The 20538-nt window shown below is 39.6% G+C and overlaps 1 protein-coding gene across 1 annotated transcript in view; it reads right to left on the bottom strand.

Annotated features, from left to right (window-relative positions):
* The window catches only part of kat6a (K(lysine) acetyltransferase 6A), a 34645-nt gene extending 15329 nt beyond the window's left edge, over positions 1–19316 (bottom strand). The window contains exons 1-7 of the mRNA XM_073840637.1: positions 18446–19316; positions 5480–5588; positions 3709–3824; positions 3016–3097; positions 2739–2853; positions 2297–2652; positions 1107–1222 (exon numbers count right to left, since the gene is read on the bottom strand). Coding sequence (XP_073696738.1) covers positions 1107–1222; positions 2297–2652; positions 2739–2853; positions 3016–3097; positions 3709–3824; positions 5480–5588; positions 18446–19096 — 1545 coding nt within the window. The 5' untranslated portion in view covers positions 19097–19316. The remainder of the gene's footprint in view (positions 1–1106; positions 1223–2296; positions 2653–2738; positions 2854–3015; positions 3098–3708; positions 3825–5479; positions 5589–18445) is intronic.
* Between the last annotated feature and the right edge of the window lie 1222 nt (positions 19317–20538).

Here is a 20538-nt window from a genome sequence, read left to right as displayed (position 1 = left end):
AATATATTAAAACTTAATTTTTTGTTAGTAATATGCATTGATAAGAGCTTCATTTGGACAACTTTAAAGGCGATTCCTCAATATTTCCCTCAGATTCCTGATTTACAAATAGTTGTATCACGGCCAAATAAGCTTATTTGTTCAGCTTTCAGATGATACACATGTTTATCTCAATTTTTTTTTAAATGACCCTTATGACTGGTTTTGTGGTCCAGGGTCACAAATAAATATTTCTATACATAAAGAATAATAAATTAAGGGCGATTCAATCCCATATTTAAATGCAGCCATCACTTCCTAAAATTTGCAGTGTGTACATGTCTTAATTGCTATAGAGCACACACATTGAGTTAATATTGTCAGACTACAGCATGATATTCTTCCTTTCTGGCTGCTCAACAAAAGCATGTTGGAATTGTCTGATGCTGCGTGCGAATATGATTGTCTCTCTCTGGGTTAGTGAGTGTTTTTCTTCGACTGATGGCCTCAGGCAGTCAGAGAGTGGCTGCTTCTGCTGGGAGCTTCAAAATCACACACACACATACACCAATCAGCCAATCAGTCTACACATGTGCATTTGTGTTTGTGTGTGTATCACTGAGAGAGGCACCAGCTGTCAAGATAATGGAAACTCTCAAATCCCCCACATTACATTCTGCAGAGATAAAGGCCTTCACAGCTTCCAAGTCTTTGCTAATATAGCAAAAGAGAATCAGTGACTGCAAACAAACAATGGGCACCCCTACCATCAAGTATACGATTTGTCGACAGAAGAATTCAGTTTGTTTTTATCAAAAGCCGTTAGGTTTTTAAACGTTAGCATATGGGTTTAATTAAATGCGTTTAACACTGAATTTTGATGTTGTTAATGCATTTATTAAATTTGACTTTTAGAACAGTTTCTGCACGATTTAAAAAAAACTTAACTGCAGCACAAGTGTCTCTCACACACACAGCCTATAAATGTGCATGTTTCTCAGCGAATGAAGAAATGCATTCTTTGTGGAATATTTATGAATCAAATTCAGATGGGACATCTAACAAAAGCAAATTAATTTGCATTTGTATGGCAAAATGTAATGTAGTTTCTCCCTCCCTTTCTGTACCTGTAGTGCCAGTTCCTGAATGTGCCTGAAGAGCTCCACATCTTTCTCAGTTAGGTTCTCATGTCCTGGCAGTTTGTCTTCATCCTCCCGCCAGCCGTCTCCACACTCCTGATTGTCTGTGATTCAAAAAACACCAAGACAGTTAAAACAGCCAAAGAGAGAGCAAAAGCACAAAACTGAAGCTACAGAACAAAAAACACTAATAAAAGAGAGAGCACATTCACATTTAATTTGTACTTTTCAATATGTCCTACTCGGACACAGTGCGACAAGTTTCCATTTATCCATTTTAAATCGATATAATAGTCTATGTGACATCAGTGGTTCAGCCTTAATTTTATGAAGCTATGAGAATATCTTGTGTGTGCAAAGAAAAGAAAAATAACCATTTCTTCCCTTCAGTGTCGGTCTTCGATGTGCGTTTACAACAGTACCACGCAGAGGAACAGCGCAGAGGTACTTACTGATGTCACATGAACCATTTTATCTTACTACCTTTCTGGGCCTTGAATGTGGTAGTTGCGTTACAGTCTACGTAGGGTCAGATTTCATCAAAAATATCTTAATTTGTGTTCCGAAAATTAACAAAGCTCATCAAAACAACACGAGCGTGAAGTAATTAATGACAGAATTTTCATTTTTGGGTGAACTAGCCCTTTAAGCAGCACAACCATTCAACATTGATAATAAGAAATGTTTCCTAAGTACCAATTAGAATGGTACTAGACTATCAGAATTATTTCTTAAGGATCATGCAACACTAAAGACCAGCTGCTTGAATTTCAGCTTTTAATCAGAACTAAATTAATTTTAAAATTTTAATTATTTTATAATTTTAAAATATAAAAAAAAAAAAAAAAAAACTTATTTTAAATTATATTTCATAATATTGTTTTTTTTACTGCAGTTTGATCAAATAAATGCAGCCCGAGCTTTAGATACTTATTTCAAAAACATTAAAATTGTAGACTTCAAGTTTGTGAACAGACATCACCTGTCACATCAAAGTGTTATTTTTATGTTTGTAAAGCACAAAAAGTCAGCACAACTTTACTCTTAAACATTCCTTTCAGTCTCAAACGTGACATTTTGAGAAAAATGCCCTTGCTCAGTGTATTTACCATCGTAATCATCTAAGCATTCTTGTGATTGGATCACATAGCTGCTAAACAGTTTAGGACCCATCTCACCTCCTGTCCTGTCATCGTGCTCGCCCTTGCGGTTGCCCTTCTTGCGTATACGATATTGCTGGGAATAGTCCACCACTTCAGCACGGGCTTTCCGTCCGTCTGGGGATGGTGTGAAGAACTTGCTGAGGGCGTCGATTAGACCCTTTGTTTTCTTGTTAAAACGCAGGCCACCATGCGAAGAATCGTCTTCTCTGAGAGAGAACAGCATGCGATCGTCACCGGGGTAACCTTCGCATGAGGAACTCGAGGAAGAGTGTGGGGAGGAGGAGCCTTGTGAGCACTGGTCCACGCCTCCGGCACCCCGCCTTCTCCTGCCACGCCCACCACCTCGAAGCTTCTTAAAGGGACGGCCCGGTCTGAGGATAAGAGAACTTGTAGTAGTCTTTTGCAAATTTATGTAAATAATTTCATCTCATTAACAGAATAAAACGGTTTATATTACCTGCCCTTCGGCCGCCCCAGTGGTGCATTATATCGCCGCTTAATTTGTGCTGCTTTTTCATGTAAGAGCTTTCTTCCCTTTTTTCTTGGCCGACAGATCTGACAGATCCACATGCCTGCACAACAGCAATCATTACTCATAACTACAAATATAGAAAACAAATTCTTGTGCACATGAATACTTCAACAAGATAAACAGCTAATAGAGTGTGACTTGAGCCAAATCCAATAATTACACCAAGTAGAACAGGCATTTATTTGAGTGTGTGGTCACTCACCTTTTGGCATTCGCATCAGTGGGGGGTCACAACACTCCATGTGGAAACCTCGGTCACAGGAGTCGCAGAACAACATGTTGTCCTGTAAAATACAAACGCACACAGACAAGGACCCTAATTATGTATTTTGAACACTACAGGTGATTGTGACTGCTCTTTTTTGAGTTCTTCTATTGAAGAGAAGTCATAAGGAACGCAAGGCTAAAGTTAAGTAATAAAAAATAAATGTAAAAAGAAATGCATCATGTAAAACAGGGGTGCCCAAACTCGGTCCTAGAGGGCCGGTGTCCTGCAGAGTTTAGCTCTAAACCCATTCAAACACACCTGAACCAGCTAATTAAGCTCTTACTAGACAAAATAGAAATTTTTAGATAGGCGTATTGAGGCAAGTTAGAGATAAACTCTGTAGGACATCGGCCCTACACGACCGAGTTTAGACACCCCTGATGTATTAAAAAAAAAAAAAAAAAAAAAGTGAAGAATATTGTAAAGACATTACTACTGCATTACTGTTTTTCTGTTATTTTGATTAAATGAATGCAGTCTTTGTAAACATAAGGGAATTATTTAAAACTTATTTTAAACTCTTACCAACCCTAAACTTTTAAACAGTGGTGTAAATGAGGACACAGCCTAAATGAACATGATCTGGCAGCAACAATAAGAAAGCCCATAGAAGAAAAAAAAACCTACTGCATTTTTTCCTTGGTCCTGGCAGCTACTGCAGGTTTTGCACTCGATACACTGCCACCACAGAGCTTTGACCCGTGCTGTGAGCTCTGGAGAGAACTTCAGACAGGATGGGTGCCCTGAAAAGACAGAATGAGACAGCCTTAAATAACCAGAATAAAGCCTCAACCTAATGAGAGGACAGACAATGCCATTCCGCTCTGAAATAAAACAATGTTTCTACTCGTAACTTATGACATTAGCGACTTCCAATGTATCTGCAGTTTTTAAAATCTAATTAAACAATCTCTTCATAATGAATACAAAACAAACACATAATTAATGCATTTCCAATCATTTTGCTTAACTAAGCAGGTTTTATTCAAGACGTATTTTATATAATATATACAACTTAGAGGCAAAACGATATTGGATTTTGTTGATTCAATAATACTAAGTTTAAAGAAAAGCAAAACACAAATAACTGTGCAGAAATCTATTGAATGTGGTAATGTTTTTCATTTTCCTTCTTGTAATAGAGCAGCCCATAGAGAAGCCACAAGAGATTGCACTGCGTTAAATGCCAGATACAGTTTATTGTGTAACCAGAAAACCAATAATAGCCACAAAGATTTTATGCATAATGCGGGACTTTTAATTATAAACAAGCTCAGTATACATTGGGAGTCTTATTTGAAATGTCAACACTTTACTAATTCCAGCTGCTCATCAAAAAGATGAAGACAAAAATATGCTCTCTTGTAACCATCCACAACATGAAAACCAAGTAAATAGAAACATGATTTATTAACATAGATCATAAGCAACCACTTAACATGAATGTGCGGTATTTAAGGTTTGCGTAGACTGTGCAGATATTTTACTACCAGTGAATAGTTTTTGGACAACAAGATTTGTATTGTTTATTTTTTTATATAGAAGTCTATTTTGCTCACCAAGTCTGCATTTATTTGATCCAAAGTACAGCAAAAAAAGTACTTTTTTAATTTATTTTTAATATACTTTAAAATGTGATTTATTCCTGTGATTTCAAAGCTGAATTTTTAGCATTATTAGTCTAGTCACATTATCCTTGAAGAAATAATTCTAATATTCTGATTTGCTTCTCAAAAAACATTATTATTATGTTGAAAATGGCAGAGTAGAGTTTGTTTCAAGTTTCTTTAATGAACAAAGTTAAGAACAGCATTTATCTGAAATACAATATTTATCTTTTGTAACATTATAAATGTCTTAATCATCACTTGATCAATTTAAAGCATCCTTGCTAAATTAAAGTATTCATTTCTACAATATATTTCCCAAAAAATACCGACTCTCACCTTTTGAATGGTATAGTGTATAATGTTCAGATTCAAACAATCCTTAAAAAAAATACTCAACTGTTTTAAATATTGATAATAATAAGTTTTGAACAGCAAATCAGCATATTACAATTATTTCTGAAAGATCATGTGACATTGAAGACTGGAGTAATTATGCTAAAAATTTAGGTTGATCACAGGAATAAATTACAATTTAAAATATATTCAAATAGAAAACAGTTATTTTAAATATTAAAAATATTTCAAAATATTACTGCTTCTGCTGCATTTTGGTTCAAATAAATGCAGGCTTGTTGAGCAGAAGAACCTTCTTTAAAAAAAAAAAATAAATATTAAACAAAACATAAGTTTGCAGAAAAATTACGGTATATTTAATATATTTTTATATTCTTATAAATGAATAATAAAAAAAATATATAAAGTTGAATGAACTTTTAACACGCCCTTACCGCTGTTTCCACAGTCTGCACAGGAGATGAGCTCTTCAGGTTTCTTATCGCGGTTGTGTTCCTTGGTCCCCAAACAGAAACTACAGATGGGTATGGGCTCTGCCACAGGCTGAGAAAAAAAAACAGAGAAAAAGAGCAAATAAGACGGCGTTATTGGCTAAGCCAACCCAAATGATACGGTGAAACAACAGATGTCTGAATATTGTGTAAATGAGTTTAATTGAGGACAGGATGGATGATTTAATTGCCCTTTATGAACTGTATTAAGGCCTGCTTCATTCAATTCTGAGTTGAGGACACTACTAATACCTCTCAACAGAGACAGCTTTAGCAAAGCCTAAAGCAAATCGACTGACTTTTACATTTTGCTTCAGGAAGAGAAAATAAATAAATACGTGTAATTTATGTGATTTACACCCAAAACACTCAATTCCTTGTTAACATTTCCTTATAATTGTACAACGGAAAATGGTATTACTCAATGGCAGTTTTAAAGCATCTGTGACGCTTTCTGCAGTCAGTCAATAAGTGGCATTAAAAGCCCCAAAAAGATCTTACTGATACAAACCACACTGGCTCAAAGTTTTGATGATCAAAGAGGCTGCAGTGGGCATGATCACAGCGAATGTGTGGGACTAGAGGTGGGTTTATTGTCAGGGTGTGGGCACAAAAGCATGTGTTGATGCTTATTCTAAGCCACACCATCTGACATTTGCTTCTGGAGCACCATTAATCTTTCAGTGTGTCCAAGAGAGACCCACCCACGATGCAGTGTGCATCATACACCACACACACAGCACACAAACAAACACATACAAGTGAATGGAAGGAGACAGATGTGTGGAAAAAGTTCTGCTGTATATAGCTATACAGATTTTGTGCAACAGTACAAACATTAAGACTATGGTTCAGAACATGGAATTGTATCAATCCGGTAGGCTATTATGGCAGTAGCTGTGAAGAAAGACACTGTGGGTATTAGCCTTAAAGTGTGTTCATATGGCGTTCTTGAGTGGCTGAAGAAAGAAGGAAGAAATGGCAGATTTAGGCTGAGAGAAAAAAAGGTCAGTGCGCATATGAGGGCGTTTCTAAGGTTTGGATGTGTGTGTGTGTGTGTGTGTGTGTGTGTGTGTGTGTGTAAGAAAGCAGGTCCAGGCAGGGAGGAGAGAGGACAGTGTGATTTATTGGGTTCATTTTCCTCTGACTCAGGTCCACACACATACATACTCAAGGGTGGGTCTCTAAGAAAGAAAACCAAACCCTTACACACACTCCTCATAGCCAATAGATCCAATCAGAACTAGGTTAAACAAAATACTGCTGTATACTTAAACTATAAGAGGCCATTCTCTTCTGTCTTCATGTTGTGGCAGAACTAAGACTTCACAAATCAGAAACATAACAGGCTATGGAAATCTTACTACCCAATCTGATGTGCCAAATCAAAAACAGAATGAGAAAGATTTTGCTAGAAAGATTCTGCACAGATAACAAAAATGAACATCTACAACAGATGATTTACCCACAGGAAGAAAAAAAGAGAAACACACACACAGACAACTCATTTGCAGTTCACAAAATAAAAAACTACTGCAGTACTCTGCCCCTCTGCCAACATTATTATTTTGACTGAACATCTGCTGTTATGGTATTAAGAAAATAATAATATTATATTAATATCTAACTGTTCAGTGTATAACTAACTGACAAACATAAAATCTGCACAACGGGGTACCAAATTAACACTCACTACCAGCCAAATGTAGGTATTTTCGAAATAGTTTCAAGTAATTTAGCTAATCCACCAGCCACTGTGGTGGGTAGCTTGTAAGAAATCTTGGACAGACATTTGACAAGAAATGCTGTTGTTGTTATAAAGACACGCTTGAACAAGCACATTTGTTTATATCTTGATAAACAAAAGCCATCAACGCGCATGTCATATTGGGCGTTTGTTCAGATGTTCAGTGGCGCTCTGCCACTCATGCAGGAGCACAAAAGCTTTCGTGGAAACATTTAAAGAGTTTTCACCATCTTTTCATGTCTCAAAGTAGTTTCCTAGAGTTAAGTGTTAAACGCAGTCAGTGAAAAAACTAATTATATATAACTTTATTTTACAAATTGGAAATGGAATAAAAAAGTTTTGGTTTATATATATTTTAACATAAGACGACTATACTGTCATTTAATCAATGTAATCAACCCAGGCTCATAAAAATATGTCTCTCTATATACTTTTCTGCAACACTGTAATTACGTACCCTGATGCACGTTTTCGCAGCAGTTTCAAAGTGAAATGTCCAGAGAGTGGGCACTAAAACACAAGTTCAATAAGACCGTGGCACGTTTTTATTACATTGGACATACAGACATGTATTGCTGTGTTTTTATCACAGTATCCTCGCTAAAGGTTAATGCTCTATCGTGTTGGAAATATCCCCTACACCAAACCCGACCCTAAACCTACCCAATAGTGTTAACAGATGCAAAAGTGATACAAAAACGCATTTGTTGATGCTGCCATGCTATTTGAACTTCCTTATGCGGATTTGAGCTGTTTTGTCAAACCGTAGTTACACGGGGTTTCGTACCAGAGCTCTTCATCACTCAAGTGCAACGCTGTTTTGCATGAGCTACCGAGCAAACCTGAATTAGAAAACTCATGCATATGAAGCTGTATGTGTGACAACATTCATCAGTTTTCAAATCACACAGGATGTTAAAATTGTTTTGAAGTCATAATATAATATTTCACAAGTAATTGTGTGAAAGTTAGGCTTTATTAATCAAAACTCTGCACCTGTAAATCATACTTTGTGTGAAAAGGAATAAAAGTTTTTAAAAGTTAAGAGTTTTACTGCATCTAGTGTTTATTTCAACTGGAAGCTGCAGTGATTTGTACATAGAGGTATGTTTCATTTTTGCTGAATTGTATATAGGAGCATACAATGAGCCTATGTTGAATTTAACACAGCATTGCTGAATAAAAGTATTACTGTGTAGTACTGAGTTTTTTAGTATGTACCTCACTACACACACACATACACAAACACACCTGCAAAGCTTAAGATAGCTTGCAACCTGTATTGGCCTTGATACAACTTGATAATTGTTTTTGCTCAGAACAAGTCAGGACAAGTGGAGAAACCTGGGCAGTTTGCGGACACACCTTGCGTTCATACAACAACTCTTTCATTCTTCACAAAGACCAGCACAACAACTTAGATGAGATGAGCAAACTATTCACAGGCCAAAATTAAAGCACAGCTGCCAGGCAGCAGACCACCACAGGAAATCTAAAAATATTTCATGTAGGAGAGAAAAATGATTTTTTCAGAAGCACATCTGACAGGACAAAAGCCGCCCCCTCACACACACACACACACACACACACACACACACACACACACACACACACACACACACACACACACACACTCTCGCATGTATGCATGCATCAATCTGCCAGTTTTTCCCATTCTAATGCAGCCTTCAATTTCCTCTTAATGTACGCAAAGCTGAGTGCATGTTGTGCGTGGGCAATCAGACACTGGAAACCCAAATGAGTAGACGGGGATACAACAGGAATGGCAGGGGGAGGGAGAACAAAACCTACTGTCCTTGTCTCTGGTTCTGTCAAGGTTCTCATTAACATGTGAAACTCATTTCTGCATTCACCTGACTGTGCGTGTAGCCCCCTACCCATCACCCACAAACCCCTCTGCAAGAACCTCCCCGATCAACACACAGAGGGAGACAGCTGGACACACTAAAAACACACACCCAAACACAAACAGGTGAGAGAAAGGAAACGAAACAGAAAGAAAACAACAATAGAGAGCAGACATGCAGATGCAACAATGCTGTCAAACGACAGGGCAAGACAAGCTGTTACAGCCCCACTGGTTCTGCATACGAGCAAAACAATGGTATGTCCTTTGGATAGGAATATGGGGTGTTCTTAGCCTTGACCTCAAAAGGTCTATAGAGGGTTGGCACTTATGTCACGATTTGGTCAGTCATACGGATGTGCAGCCATATTGGTGATACTCAAATGTAAACAACAGCATGGTTTACACAGTTAATGTACTTCTGTATAAGTTGTTCTGCTACTTTATGTGGTCTAAACCACGGATAAAAACGTGTGGAAGCTGCTAAATCATATAAAGGATGACTTAGTAAGCAGGAAAGAGTGCAATCTTTTGAAAAACTACAATTAATAAGTGGTAAACATACGTACGAGCTGTATTAAAGTAAGATATTAGCCTAATATTTAGGGCTGTAACGTCCCAGTCGATTAGTCGATTAATTGGTCGATACGGTCTGGTTCGACCAAAATTCTGATTGGTCGATTTTTTGCCGCGCTCATTTCATCAGTTTGGCCGTGCTTATTTCATCAGGTGGAAAGCACTAATTGCTAATGGGGGTGTTTTCAGAGCACCCCTGTTTCACAGGGAACAGTCTGTTTTCAGAACACCCCCATTGTTTTCACTTTTTTGGATTAGCCCAACCCACTGGAGAAGAGAGACAGATAAGTAGGCTTTTGGGGCCGTTCACATGTAGCGTCTTTTGCGCGATCAAGTTCGTTATTTCAAATATAGATGCGCGTCTTGCGCGCGCATAATGGAAGCGACGCGCTCGTTTTTTCCGCTTCATCAGCTTCCTCACGTTTTTCCGTTACATTGAAACCTCAGCAGAAACAGCTCATCATTGTGGTCTAAGGATTTTCTGAACTTTATGATTTGTCAAGCCTCCATTATTTTGACGCTAATAGAAGCAACAATGCATGAGACGCATATAGGCTTGGAGCTAGAGCGCAGCTGATGGTTGCTTAGAAACGGCAGACGCTTCCGGAGAGCAAGCGCCCGAGCGCTTTGTTGACAAGGAAGAAAGCATCGCGCCTAGCGTTTTCCACGCCTTTTTAGTCGCGACATGTGAACGGCCTCTCATCCAAACGGAAAAATAATATCACGGAAGGAGTTAAGTCTATTCGTGTCTCAGCCGCGTAGCTGAGCTCTAATGTTCAGCCTCGCTCTGTGCGAGCTGCGCAGAGCGGCTGAAATGATAGTGTCTGACAGTTATACTTATAACATATGACAAAAATAATTTTCTAAATTATGTTGCACATTCCTCAAAAGTTCTTGTGATATCACTAGTTGACAACATAGTACTGTTTTCAGAAATCACAGGCTATGATATTGCGCAGGTGCACGTGATGCACCGCTGTCAGAGACGACAGACTCGTGTGTCAGACTCATTTCAGTGCAAAATATTTAGGTCAAAAACGATTAAATATACTGCAAAAAGTCTATAAGTTTTTATGTTTATTTATAATTAATTTAGGCAGACAACAAGGCTACCAAGTACTGAGCACAGTACGTATCTAATTAATGTAATGTACGTTTTTTTTTTTCTCCACAACGTAATTTTTAGTCGATTTTTAGTCGAAAGTTTCTGGACTTCAGTCGACCAAGATTTTCTTTGGTTGATTACAGCCCTACTAATATTTCACCTACCTGAAATCACAATCACTAAGAACAAACACAAATGTTGTCAAGATTCTTGCCCTGGGAATCCTGGTTCACTTTGGCCAACCACAAACGCCTTTTGTTCCTCAGACAGTTTTTTGCACTCTTTTGGCAGTCAATACTACTCCAAATGTTTTTCCCGGTCCGACCGATTGGTACAGCCCAAAACATGACAATAACTGACCATTTGAAGCATCAATAATCCTCAAAAAATGCAAGTTTTGTTTGGTTCAGGGGCATTGTTTTTGTCCATTGCCGCCAATATGGCCGATTGATACTGGATTATACTAGATATAATTTGCATTACTATTAACATTATTAAAATGTACATTGTTACAATGATTCCCTTTTAAACTAAAACCAGTTTTGGTACATAGTATGGACAGAAAAAACAATGCAAATAGGAACAATAGAAGTGTGGTTACAAACCTTCTGTTCCACAGAAGAAATAAAGTCATACAGGTTTGCAATGACATGAAAGTGACTAAATGATGACAAAAATTATTTTTGAGTGAACCACTCTCCTTTAACCACAACACCAGTTTAAACAGATAGATTGAACGGTTGAACGATAGAACATTATAATAGGCAGACAGATAGATTCTTTAAATGGATTTCTATTTCTAAACGACCTTTCATGGCAACACAAACAATAAAACACCTTTCAGATCAGGTGCAAGTGCCAAAATGCCTCCTGCAGACTTGAGAAGCAATGAGAAATGAAGTCCACTGGTTGGTTTATCAAGTCTCAGGGTGGCTTCACAAACAGAAGTGACAAAACAAGCCAAAATCCATTGCACTACACAGACCATTCCTCTTAGCTTAACTAAAGTGAGGGATTCAAATTTGGAGGTCACGCTAGTGACACAAATAACATGCAGTTGCAAATACATCTTACAACAGAGGGTAATGAAGTGGAGAACATATGTGTGCTAAATCACATTCAACCTTGTAGAGCTCAAATCCATCATAGGATGATGACCATACGATTCCTAAGGTCATATATGGGTCAGCATAAACACAGTGGTACATAAAACAAGACAAAAATGGCTTTAAAGGGATAGTTCAGCCAAAAATGAACATTTTGTTATTAATTACTCATCCTTGTGTCATCCCAAACCTTCAGAACACAAATTAAGATACTTTTGAAGAAATCCAAGAGCTTTCTGACCCTGCATTGACAGCAATGCAACTGACACGTACAAGGCCCAGAAAGCCAGCAAGGACATGTGACAGTGTTTCAACCTTTATTTTATCGTTATTTTTGTTTTCTTCATAAAATTACGTTGAACCACTGATCTCAAATACAACAAAACCATCAACTACAATCCATACCTTCCATCTATTTTCTTACACTCCATCACAAGAAAAAGCAAAGCAACAAAACACAGCTGACATTTAATAAACAAGGAACTGGATTTTAAACCATTGAGAAAGCAACCGTGCATTTTGGCTGATTAACAGAAAAAAAAATCTTCCGAGAGCCTATTAAAAAAAAATCTGATTTCAATTTAGAATGAACTAATATTGAGTAAATATTGTGCATTTCATTTGCTGTCATTACATCACCTTGTATTTACCAGATATTATATAACTTACCAGACTGCATCAGCATCTACCATTAAAAATAACTTTAGACCAATAGCCGCTTTTCCACTGTCGGGCCAGTGCGAGCCAGTGCTAAGAGCGCGCCGGGCGGGGCCAATGGCCTCGAGTCGCTAGCACCAAGGCCAAAAGTAAGCTGCGTTTCCACTATCGAGCCAGTAGCCTCGCTGCGCAAACCTAAAGCCCGCCCTTTACACACCTCCGTTGATCAAATGTCACGAAACCCCTCCCCTTTCAGGTAGGCCACCATAGTGTGATCAAACGAACAAAATGGAGAGAGCCGAAGCGGCTGTTTGTTTGCTCCTTTCGGTGTTTTCTTGGTGGAAGATGAGGCAGCGAAACCCAGATACGAAGTTGGAGGCTCAGCGGTGTTTACGCCGAAAGTTTATGTTAGCTGCAAGGCTAAAAAAAGAACAATAAAGCGACGTGGAAGCCGGATAGAGCGAATGCAGAAACGCTTTGCAATGTTGGCGATGTCTGTTCTGATGCAAGAAGTGCTCTGCAACAGTTGTTAATGCAGCAGTTTTGTGACCTACACACAAATCTTTCGTCTAACTTTGTATTACATAAAACAAAATGTTGCATACTATCTACACACTACTGCAAAAAAATAACAACACAGTTGTACTTCTAGTATAATCTTTTATGCCTTTATTTAGGTACAGATACAGTGTATGTTAACATGTTATCAAGGTGTGTTGGTGAGTTTTTTTTGGGGGGGGGGGGGTTTGGACGATGTAAATCAACTTATACATCAGATCGCATTTTTATAGGATCTTATTTGCATTTGTCCAAATTTAAATAGGAGTATACTCATCAGACATGCGTTTAAATAATGTTTTCATCACATAGTTGTCTGTAACAACAGTTAATAGTGCAACTATTACTGAATAGGACCTGATTTACATAGGACACAAAAGGTGCCCCATCAGATAACCATTTAAGTAATGTGCCCATCAAAACTACATAGATTTCCATATCATGTAACTATATGTAACTGTCTTCTCTGGGCACCGCTTTGTCCATTGTTCGTTTTTATGGCTTTGTACTGCGCCCGCAATTTCTTTAACTTGTCTCGAACTTAACTAGATATTTAGCTTTGCGAGTTCAGTAACAATGTATTTTATCACGTCTTCGTTTCTGCAGATGCTGTCAAACTGGCGTTGTACATTGTCCTCGGCCCAAATATTTAGAAGAGCCCTGGTATCTTCCACAGATCAGTACTGACGATTCTCCATTTTAAATTCTTAGCAAGACGTAATACAGCGACATGCGCATCTTACTGCAGACACATTTTTACCTGACTGCACGCTTACCAGAACTTTGCATAAACTCCGCCTTTCACTTTGACCACACCTCAAGCCCCAGCTGGCCCGCTTTGGCCCAAGGTTTTTGTCGGGCCGAAAAACCCGGGCCATTGGCCCTGAGGAAGCACCGACGAGGCACGATCAGGCCCCGGAAGTGACAGTGGAAACGCGACTGGCCCTGGCACGCACTAGCACGCCCGCTTTTGGCCCGACAGTGGAAACGTGGCTAATGACATTTCACTATGGACTGAGAAACTAAGCAATCAGAGCCTAGTTAGGAGCATAGACAACCATTCTGATTCTCTAATGCCTCTATGATCTTAGATCTATACAAAGGGATAATGGCATTGCTAATGGTTATCATACAAGTCGTGTAAGCCTCTTTACATTCTAGTAGCGTTTATGGTAAACTCGTGCCACACCAGAGCAGTCAGGACAAAAGGGCCAACACTGATTACCTTACCTACCTACTTTAACACTGACACATAATCAATGTCCTGTGCTGATTTGTATGCATGTCTCCTGTATTCTCTACAGCTTCACTTTGAAACAAGAAAAAGGTGAAAAAGTACACATTTATATGTACTGATGGGTTTGAGGGGTGCAGGTCATTTAAACAATGCTGTTTAGAGGATTGGATGGAGTATCCACCTTATTTTCCAATGCCAAAGTAAGCTATTTTCTGTGAATGTGCAAGACTTCCGCTATAGGTAAATAAAGGAACAACAAAGTGCAGTAAAAAGTAAAACTAGTGTGTTCAGGACTACGATAATAAAAAAATATATAATGGCAAACACTAGATTGCAATATCAAGCAACATAACAGACCATTTCAGTACAGTTAAAAGAACTGGAAGCGGGTGATGTGTGTAAAAAGTGGTGGATGCAACAGGAATCTGAACTCGGCAAAATTCCAAGTTCTACACATCGCCCTGCCATCGTGTTTTGTTAATTAAATATTTCTGGATAATTTGATTATGCTTTCAGATTCCAATGTGAGAGTAATACTCCCAGCTCCAATTTAACACATTTAACACTGTTTAAATCAATTCTGCAGATCTTCCAAAAAAATAAGTGAAAAGGGTCTGACAACTTTCCAATGAAAACCTGGAGCATAGTGGATATACCACTTACTAGATATTACTAGGAAAAATATGTCCAGGTTTCCCAAACTCACATTACACTCACTATGAACTGAACGTCATCAGGCTACAAGTTCACATCCTCCAGAGCATCATCAGAATTTTCACACGTCCCCAGAATGACCGCCCGAGGAACTTTCCTTCAACCCTGGAGCTTTCAGCTGTGAAAGGGCAACACGAGGCTCCCATCCCTCTTACTGCTGACTCTTACACAAAACCCTCTCATCAGGACCAGCCCACTTAATGTCCTATATACACATGCTCTCATAATAAGCCCCCAAAAGCTATGTGATTTCCCATCTATACCTCCATGGCCCTTGGTTGACTCCAGCCCCCCCTCACTCCCCACATATGCCCTGGCAATGACCCTCTATTAGAGGAAGAACGTGTGAGCGGGTCTGCGATCATGTTTAAATGGAGGAGTGTGTCATTCGTGTGTTGACTACACAAATCTCTCCTCCATATCGGGGTCACAGCCAGGGCTCACCCATTTGTTTTGCTCCCTTGCTCACTGCACTGAAGCAGAACCCTCAATGATCTTATACAGGCTGCATGGGAAGAGTCAGCAATATGTGGCTATAAACGGTCAAGCCGGAAGCAGCATCACTGACAGCCACCAAATCAGACAAACACACACCTGATCAAATGCACTCCTCTAAATTCAAGCCAAAAATCAAAGTTGAAAACAGCTGCGTCACAAACAATTCAATGACCTCAACCGATCATTTCTGCAATAAAAGTATAACTTTACGAGGTCCAAAGTGTTTTGTCTGCACTAAATGAGGGCAACGAGAGACTCGTTGTTTTGTTTCGGTGAGTCCAGATGAATCTAAAAACCCTACAGTTTAGCCTGCATGAAAACCAATGATGAAACACGCTGCATGTGAAATGCGACAATGTAAAAACTATCTGGTCTGGACAAGAAACCATTTCAAATGGCGATTACATATATTTTGTGGGACTGTCATTTATTCATCACCCAATGGCAATTCTTAACCACATTTTCATCTTACCAGCCACATCACTGCAAGCATTCTGTTCAAAAATATAATGACTATACAGTGACATGACTATTGTTCTGTTCTTACAATGAACCTCACAGTTGCCAATCTTCTTGACCAATGAATTTCAATGACTTTCCCTGTCATGCATCATTACTGGTCAAGGATTTTAAACATTTTGTAGCGATTGCACTCGGGAAGAGGAATATTTAGCCAATAACATTTTAGAGTTTTAACCTTACAAAAAGTAAATGGTCTAGAAATGCCCATTTTAAAAGTCCATATTGCATGTATGGCAAAGTCTTTAACACAGCTGCTGATGATACTCACATAGATGACAAAAACATCACAGTCGGGAAGAAAACACAGACCCAGCAGGAGGAAGAAAGACAAATCAAACTTTAAATTAAGCACAACTATAAGTGTTAAAATGCTAAAAAGCAACAACTAGGCCAACATTCCCTCTGCTTTTTTTCCTGCAACGCTTGATTTACAATAATTGTGAAATCCTGTGCATCCTAAAAAAAGAAACTTGGCATCACTATGGTTATCTAATCTAAAAGAAGCCAATGGCAAGTTCTATGCCTTTTCTTCTACTACAGACGCCTGAAATGGTCATGTGACTTCAGGCCACTTGTAGAAGCCTTAACTCCTGAGCCAGACACAACAGACTTGGAGAACCTCGGTTGCACATAACAACTTCAACATCAAGTTCCCGAATCAAAACACAGACGTGAACAGCCGCAAACCGAGCTCAAATTTAGAATGGCATCATTCTGACAGCCAACACCCTGCAGAGCACATCATGGATGTGACCCATATCAGATGTGATAGGAGGGGTGGGTGGGTGTGAATGCGTGTGTGTTTAGCCTCTGGGGAGCATAAGGCAGAGCTGCTATTTATCAGGTTACAAAAAAGTGGGTGTGTATTGTGCTGCTCTTGCCGCCTGTATGTCTGCAGTTCATCCTCTATCTCTCTCTTCATCCCTCGCTCCCTCTCGTGCAGAATGGTATGGAGTATATCAGTCTGAGCATGTGTGGATCTCTTCTTCTACTGCTACAGTGTTCCAGTTCACCTCTCCCATCCGGTTTAACACATAAACCCTTGTTTTTTTCCAATATTTCCGAACACACGCTCTCCCCTCTCATTCACTCACATGTTGTCTCTGTCTGTCCCTACCAACAGCGGCACATCTTGCAGCTGGCAGCCTCGGCAGGAAGCAAAACTCACGTGACCACTCATTCTTGACCATCTCTGCCATGCTTTCTTTTAGACCACCTCACTTAAACAAGGCATTTCAGACTGTCAAATGCAGTATTTTTGAGACTCTGTCCCTACGCTGAACTCCTGAATCCATTAGGAAGTCATCTGAACCTGTTAAAGTTATATTTCACCCCAAAATGAAAATTCTGTCAGAAATTACTCACCCTCATGTCGTTCCAAACCTGCAAGACTTTCGTTCGTCTTTGGAACAAAAATTAAGATATTTTTGATTAAATCTGACAGCTTTCTGACCCTCTATAGACAGCAAGGGTCCTACTGCGTTTTAACTCCAGAAAGGCACCAAGAACATTGACAAAATAGTTAATGTGAAGTCAGTGGTTCAACCCTTATTTTATGAAGCTACGAGAATACTTCTCGCTGCCCAAAAAAGATAACAACTTTATTCAACAATTCTTCTCCTCCACATCACTCTAGTGCCGTTTTGGAGAGTACCTCGGCACATGCGCGTGCTTTCCTTGAATTTAAACAAGGCACAGCACATGTACGTTTTACATCAGCATCACCACGCACATCGTACTACTCTCCAAAATGGTGCTAGGGAGACACAGAAGAGAAGAATTGTTAAATTAAGTTTTTATTTTAGTTTGTTTGCGCACAGAAAGTATTCTCGTAGCTTCATAAATTTACGGTTGAACCACTGATGTCACATGGACTGTTTTGTTGATGTTCTTAGTACCTTTATGGATCTTGAATGTGGTAGGACCGATGCTGTCTATGGAGGGTCAGAGAGCTCTCGGATTTACTCAAAAATATCTTAATTTGTTCTCTGAAGATGAACGAAGATCTTACGGGTTTGGAATGACATAAAGGTAAGAGTAATTAATGTCAGCATTTTCATTTTTGGGTGAACTATCCCTTTAAGGCCTGAAATAACAAATTTGTACTTTCTTCAAAAGGCACTTCTGACGTGCTTTAAATTATTTCTGGACATTCCTAAATCAGTCCTAAAAAGCTGTTTGCTTACTCAAATCATGTCACGGCTGAGAGCCGGTATTTGAAACAGAAGTGAAATATGTAAATAATGGTCATCAGAAAAGGAAACTGAAAGTGTGCTTCACACAAAACTTCAACAAAACAATAAAACTGCTTCATCAACTCACCCGATCTTGTTCATGAGGCAGCAGACGCACCGGAGGCAGAGAATCCAGAGACACACACCCCGTCCCGTCGTTATGAGAACTCCTGCTTACCAACCGGAAGAGTGGTCCTTGTTTTAACACCCGTCCGTGAGAAACCGCCCGCTTAAGAGCCAGTCGAAGCTGCTGGTGGAAAAGGCCTGGCCCCATAGAGCCACTGCCAGACAGATAACCCGCAACATCTGCCTGGCATTTCAAAAAGCGCTCGATGCTCTTCAGGGATGATCCACCGGGTTCGTGAAGCCCCTCTAGAGAGCGCTTGATGAGCTTGTTCCAGTCCAGACCAGGTTTTTTACTAGAGCTGGAAGTGCTGGAACTGCCTCCGCCGCCGCCACCACCACCACCGCCGCCTCCCGCCCGAGGCTTTGGGAACGCCAAGCGTCCCGGATTATCGGGGTCCTTGTAGGAGTTCAGCCCCTTATTGGACACCTTGAGCACAGAGCCATCTTTAACACTGAGCTCAAGGTGCTCCAAGACCGTCTTGCGGTCAAGCCCATGGGACATTGACACAGCATTGCAGATACGCTCTTCGGATGGCCGCTGCTTTTGCTTTTTCACCTTCTTGATGGCTTCCAAGATCCATGTGGTGTACAATGGGTTGGCCAGCTTCACCATGGCTGCTGTAATACTGCTGGGCCAAGGCCCAACACACTCTCACAACTGTTAGGAAGCACCCAGTGGCCTCAGCCCTGGCGCTGCCTCGTCGTTGCCCTCCTCCTCCTCTCTTTTCGTCCAGGAGGCTATCCTTTGTCCCGGGGAGGTGTAGTAAGTCTCTCTGTGCCTAAGCAGGAGCCGTTAGAGAGGGAGCCGATCACCATAGCATAGGCTCCCTTAAATCCCCCCCCCCAACCTAGAACAGACCCCCCCCAACCCAGTGACCCTTCCTCCAGAAGGGCTGCCACACCAAAGCAAAAAGGTGAGGTATGCAACAGGCAGACACAGCAACTACTCCAAGAGAAAGCAAAGTTGCAAGAGCCTTGGGTGTCGTCTTATCTGCCCGTCTCGAAAGCAGTCATTCAAGTAGAATCCTCAATTCTGACGGTTAGTGTTATCCGTTTAGATGGAGCATCCTTGTAAAGAATCGCAGCAGCACTTTTGTAGACTTTCTGTTAAGTGTGAAAATATTGTCTGGCAGTCCGTTCCTTCCTCGTTGATTCTCCTAGCACTGTTGGAACAAGTGGTCCAGAACAGATCCCTCACTCCAGGAAGCAACGTAGGCTGACCATCTTCCTACAGAGTATTCTTCAGAAGCTCCTGCAACCTGCACGAAAAACATGAAAGGATCAGATTCTGGAAAATACACAAAACACATTGCAACCAAAAAAAATTATTGAACACTCATCTATATTATTTATCTAGCACATAAAAAGCACAGAAAACAGTTCTACAGAAACACACAGGCCTTGCTAAAGAAGGGCAATATATCTATGTGCATCTACTGCACAATGATGGCAAACTAAAACTCTACAGTACACTTTAGAAAAGTTTAGGCTCCACATTATATTAGGTGTCTTTTACTACTATAATTAGGTAAAATGTAGTTATTGCATTGCAAAACACTTTCGCTGCTACTGAAGTTTTGTTTAACAGTTGGTCGACAGTGTAACTGTAGATGTAATTACAGATTTAATTACATAAAGCTATTTTTAAATATGAGTACAAAATAAGAACTTGCATGTACCTAATACATGTATTGTATCAAATGACGCATTTTTAGTTCTGCATTGAAGTTAAGATTCAGTTTAAACAAGTTAAAGCCAACACTAGCAGCAATACTTTCTTCTAGCGTCCTCGTAGCCCATGTACTTGCTTTTCACTTGATGCTCTTACTATAGGAAGTAATTCTAAACCAAACCATAACTCTAACAACTATACTAAGTACATGCTGTTAACTAATATTTCTCAGTACAATAAGGAGATATTAAAATAAAGTGTAACCCAATAATCTAAATGGAAAAAACAACATGCAACAGACTCCTAAACAGAAACACACTAAAATATCCAGTGACAGCACATATAGGTTAAATTAAAAATGTCTTAATCCCTGAGACAAAGTG

This window comes from Garra rufa, chromosome 5 (assembly GCF_049309525.1).
Source record: "Garra rufa chromosome 5, GarRuf1.0, whole genome shotgun sequence".
Lineage (NCBI taxonomy): Eukaryota > Metazoa > Chordata > Actinopteri > Cypriniformes > Cyprinidae > Garra > Garra rufa.
This window is presented reverse-complemented; position numbering and strand designations above follow the sequence as displayed.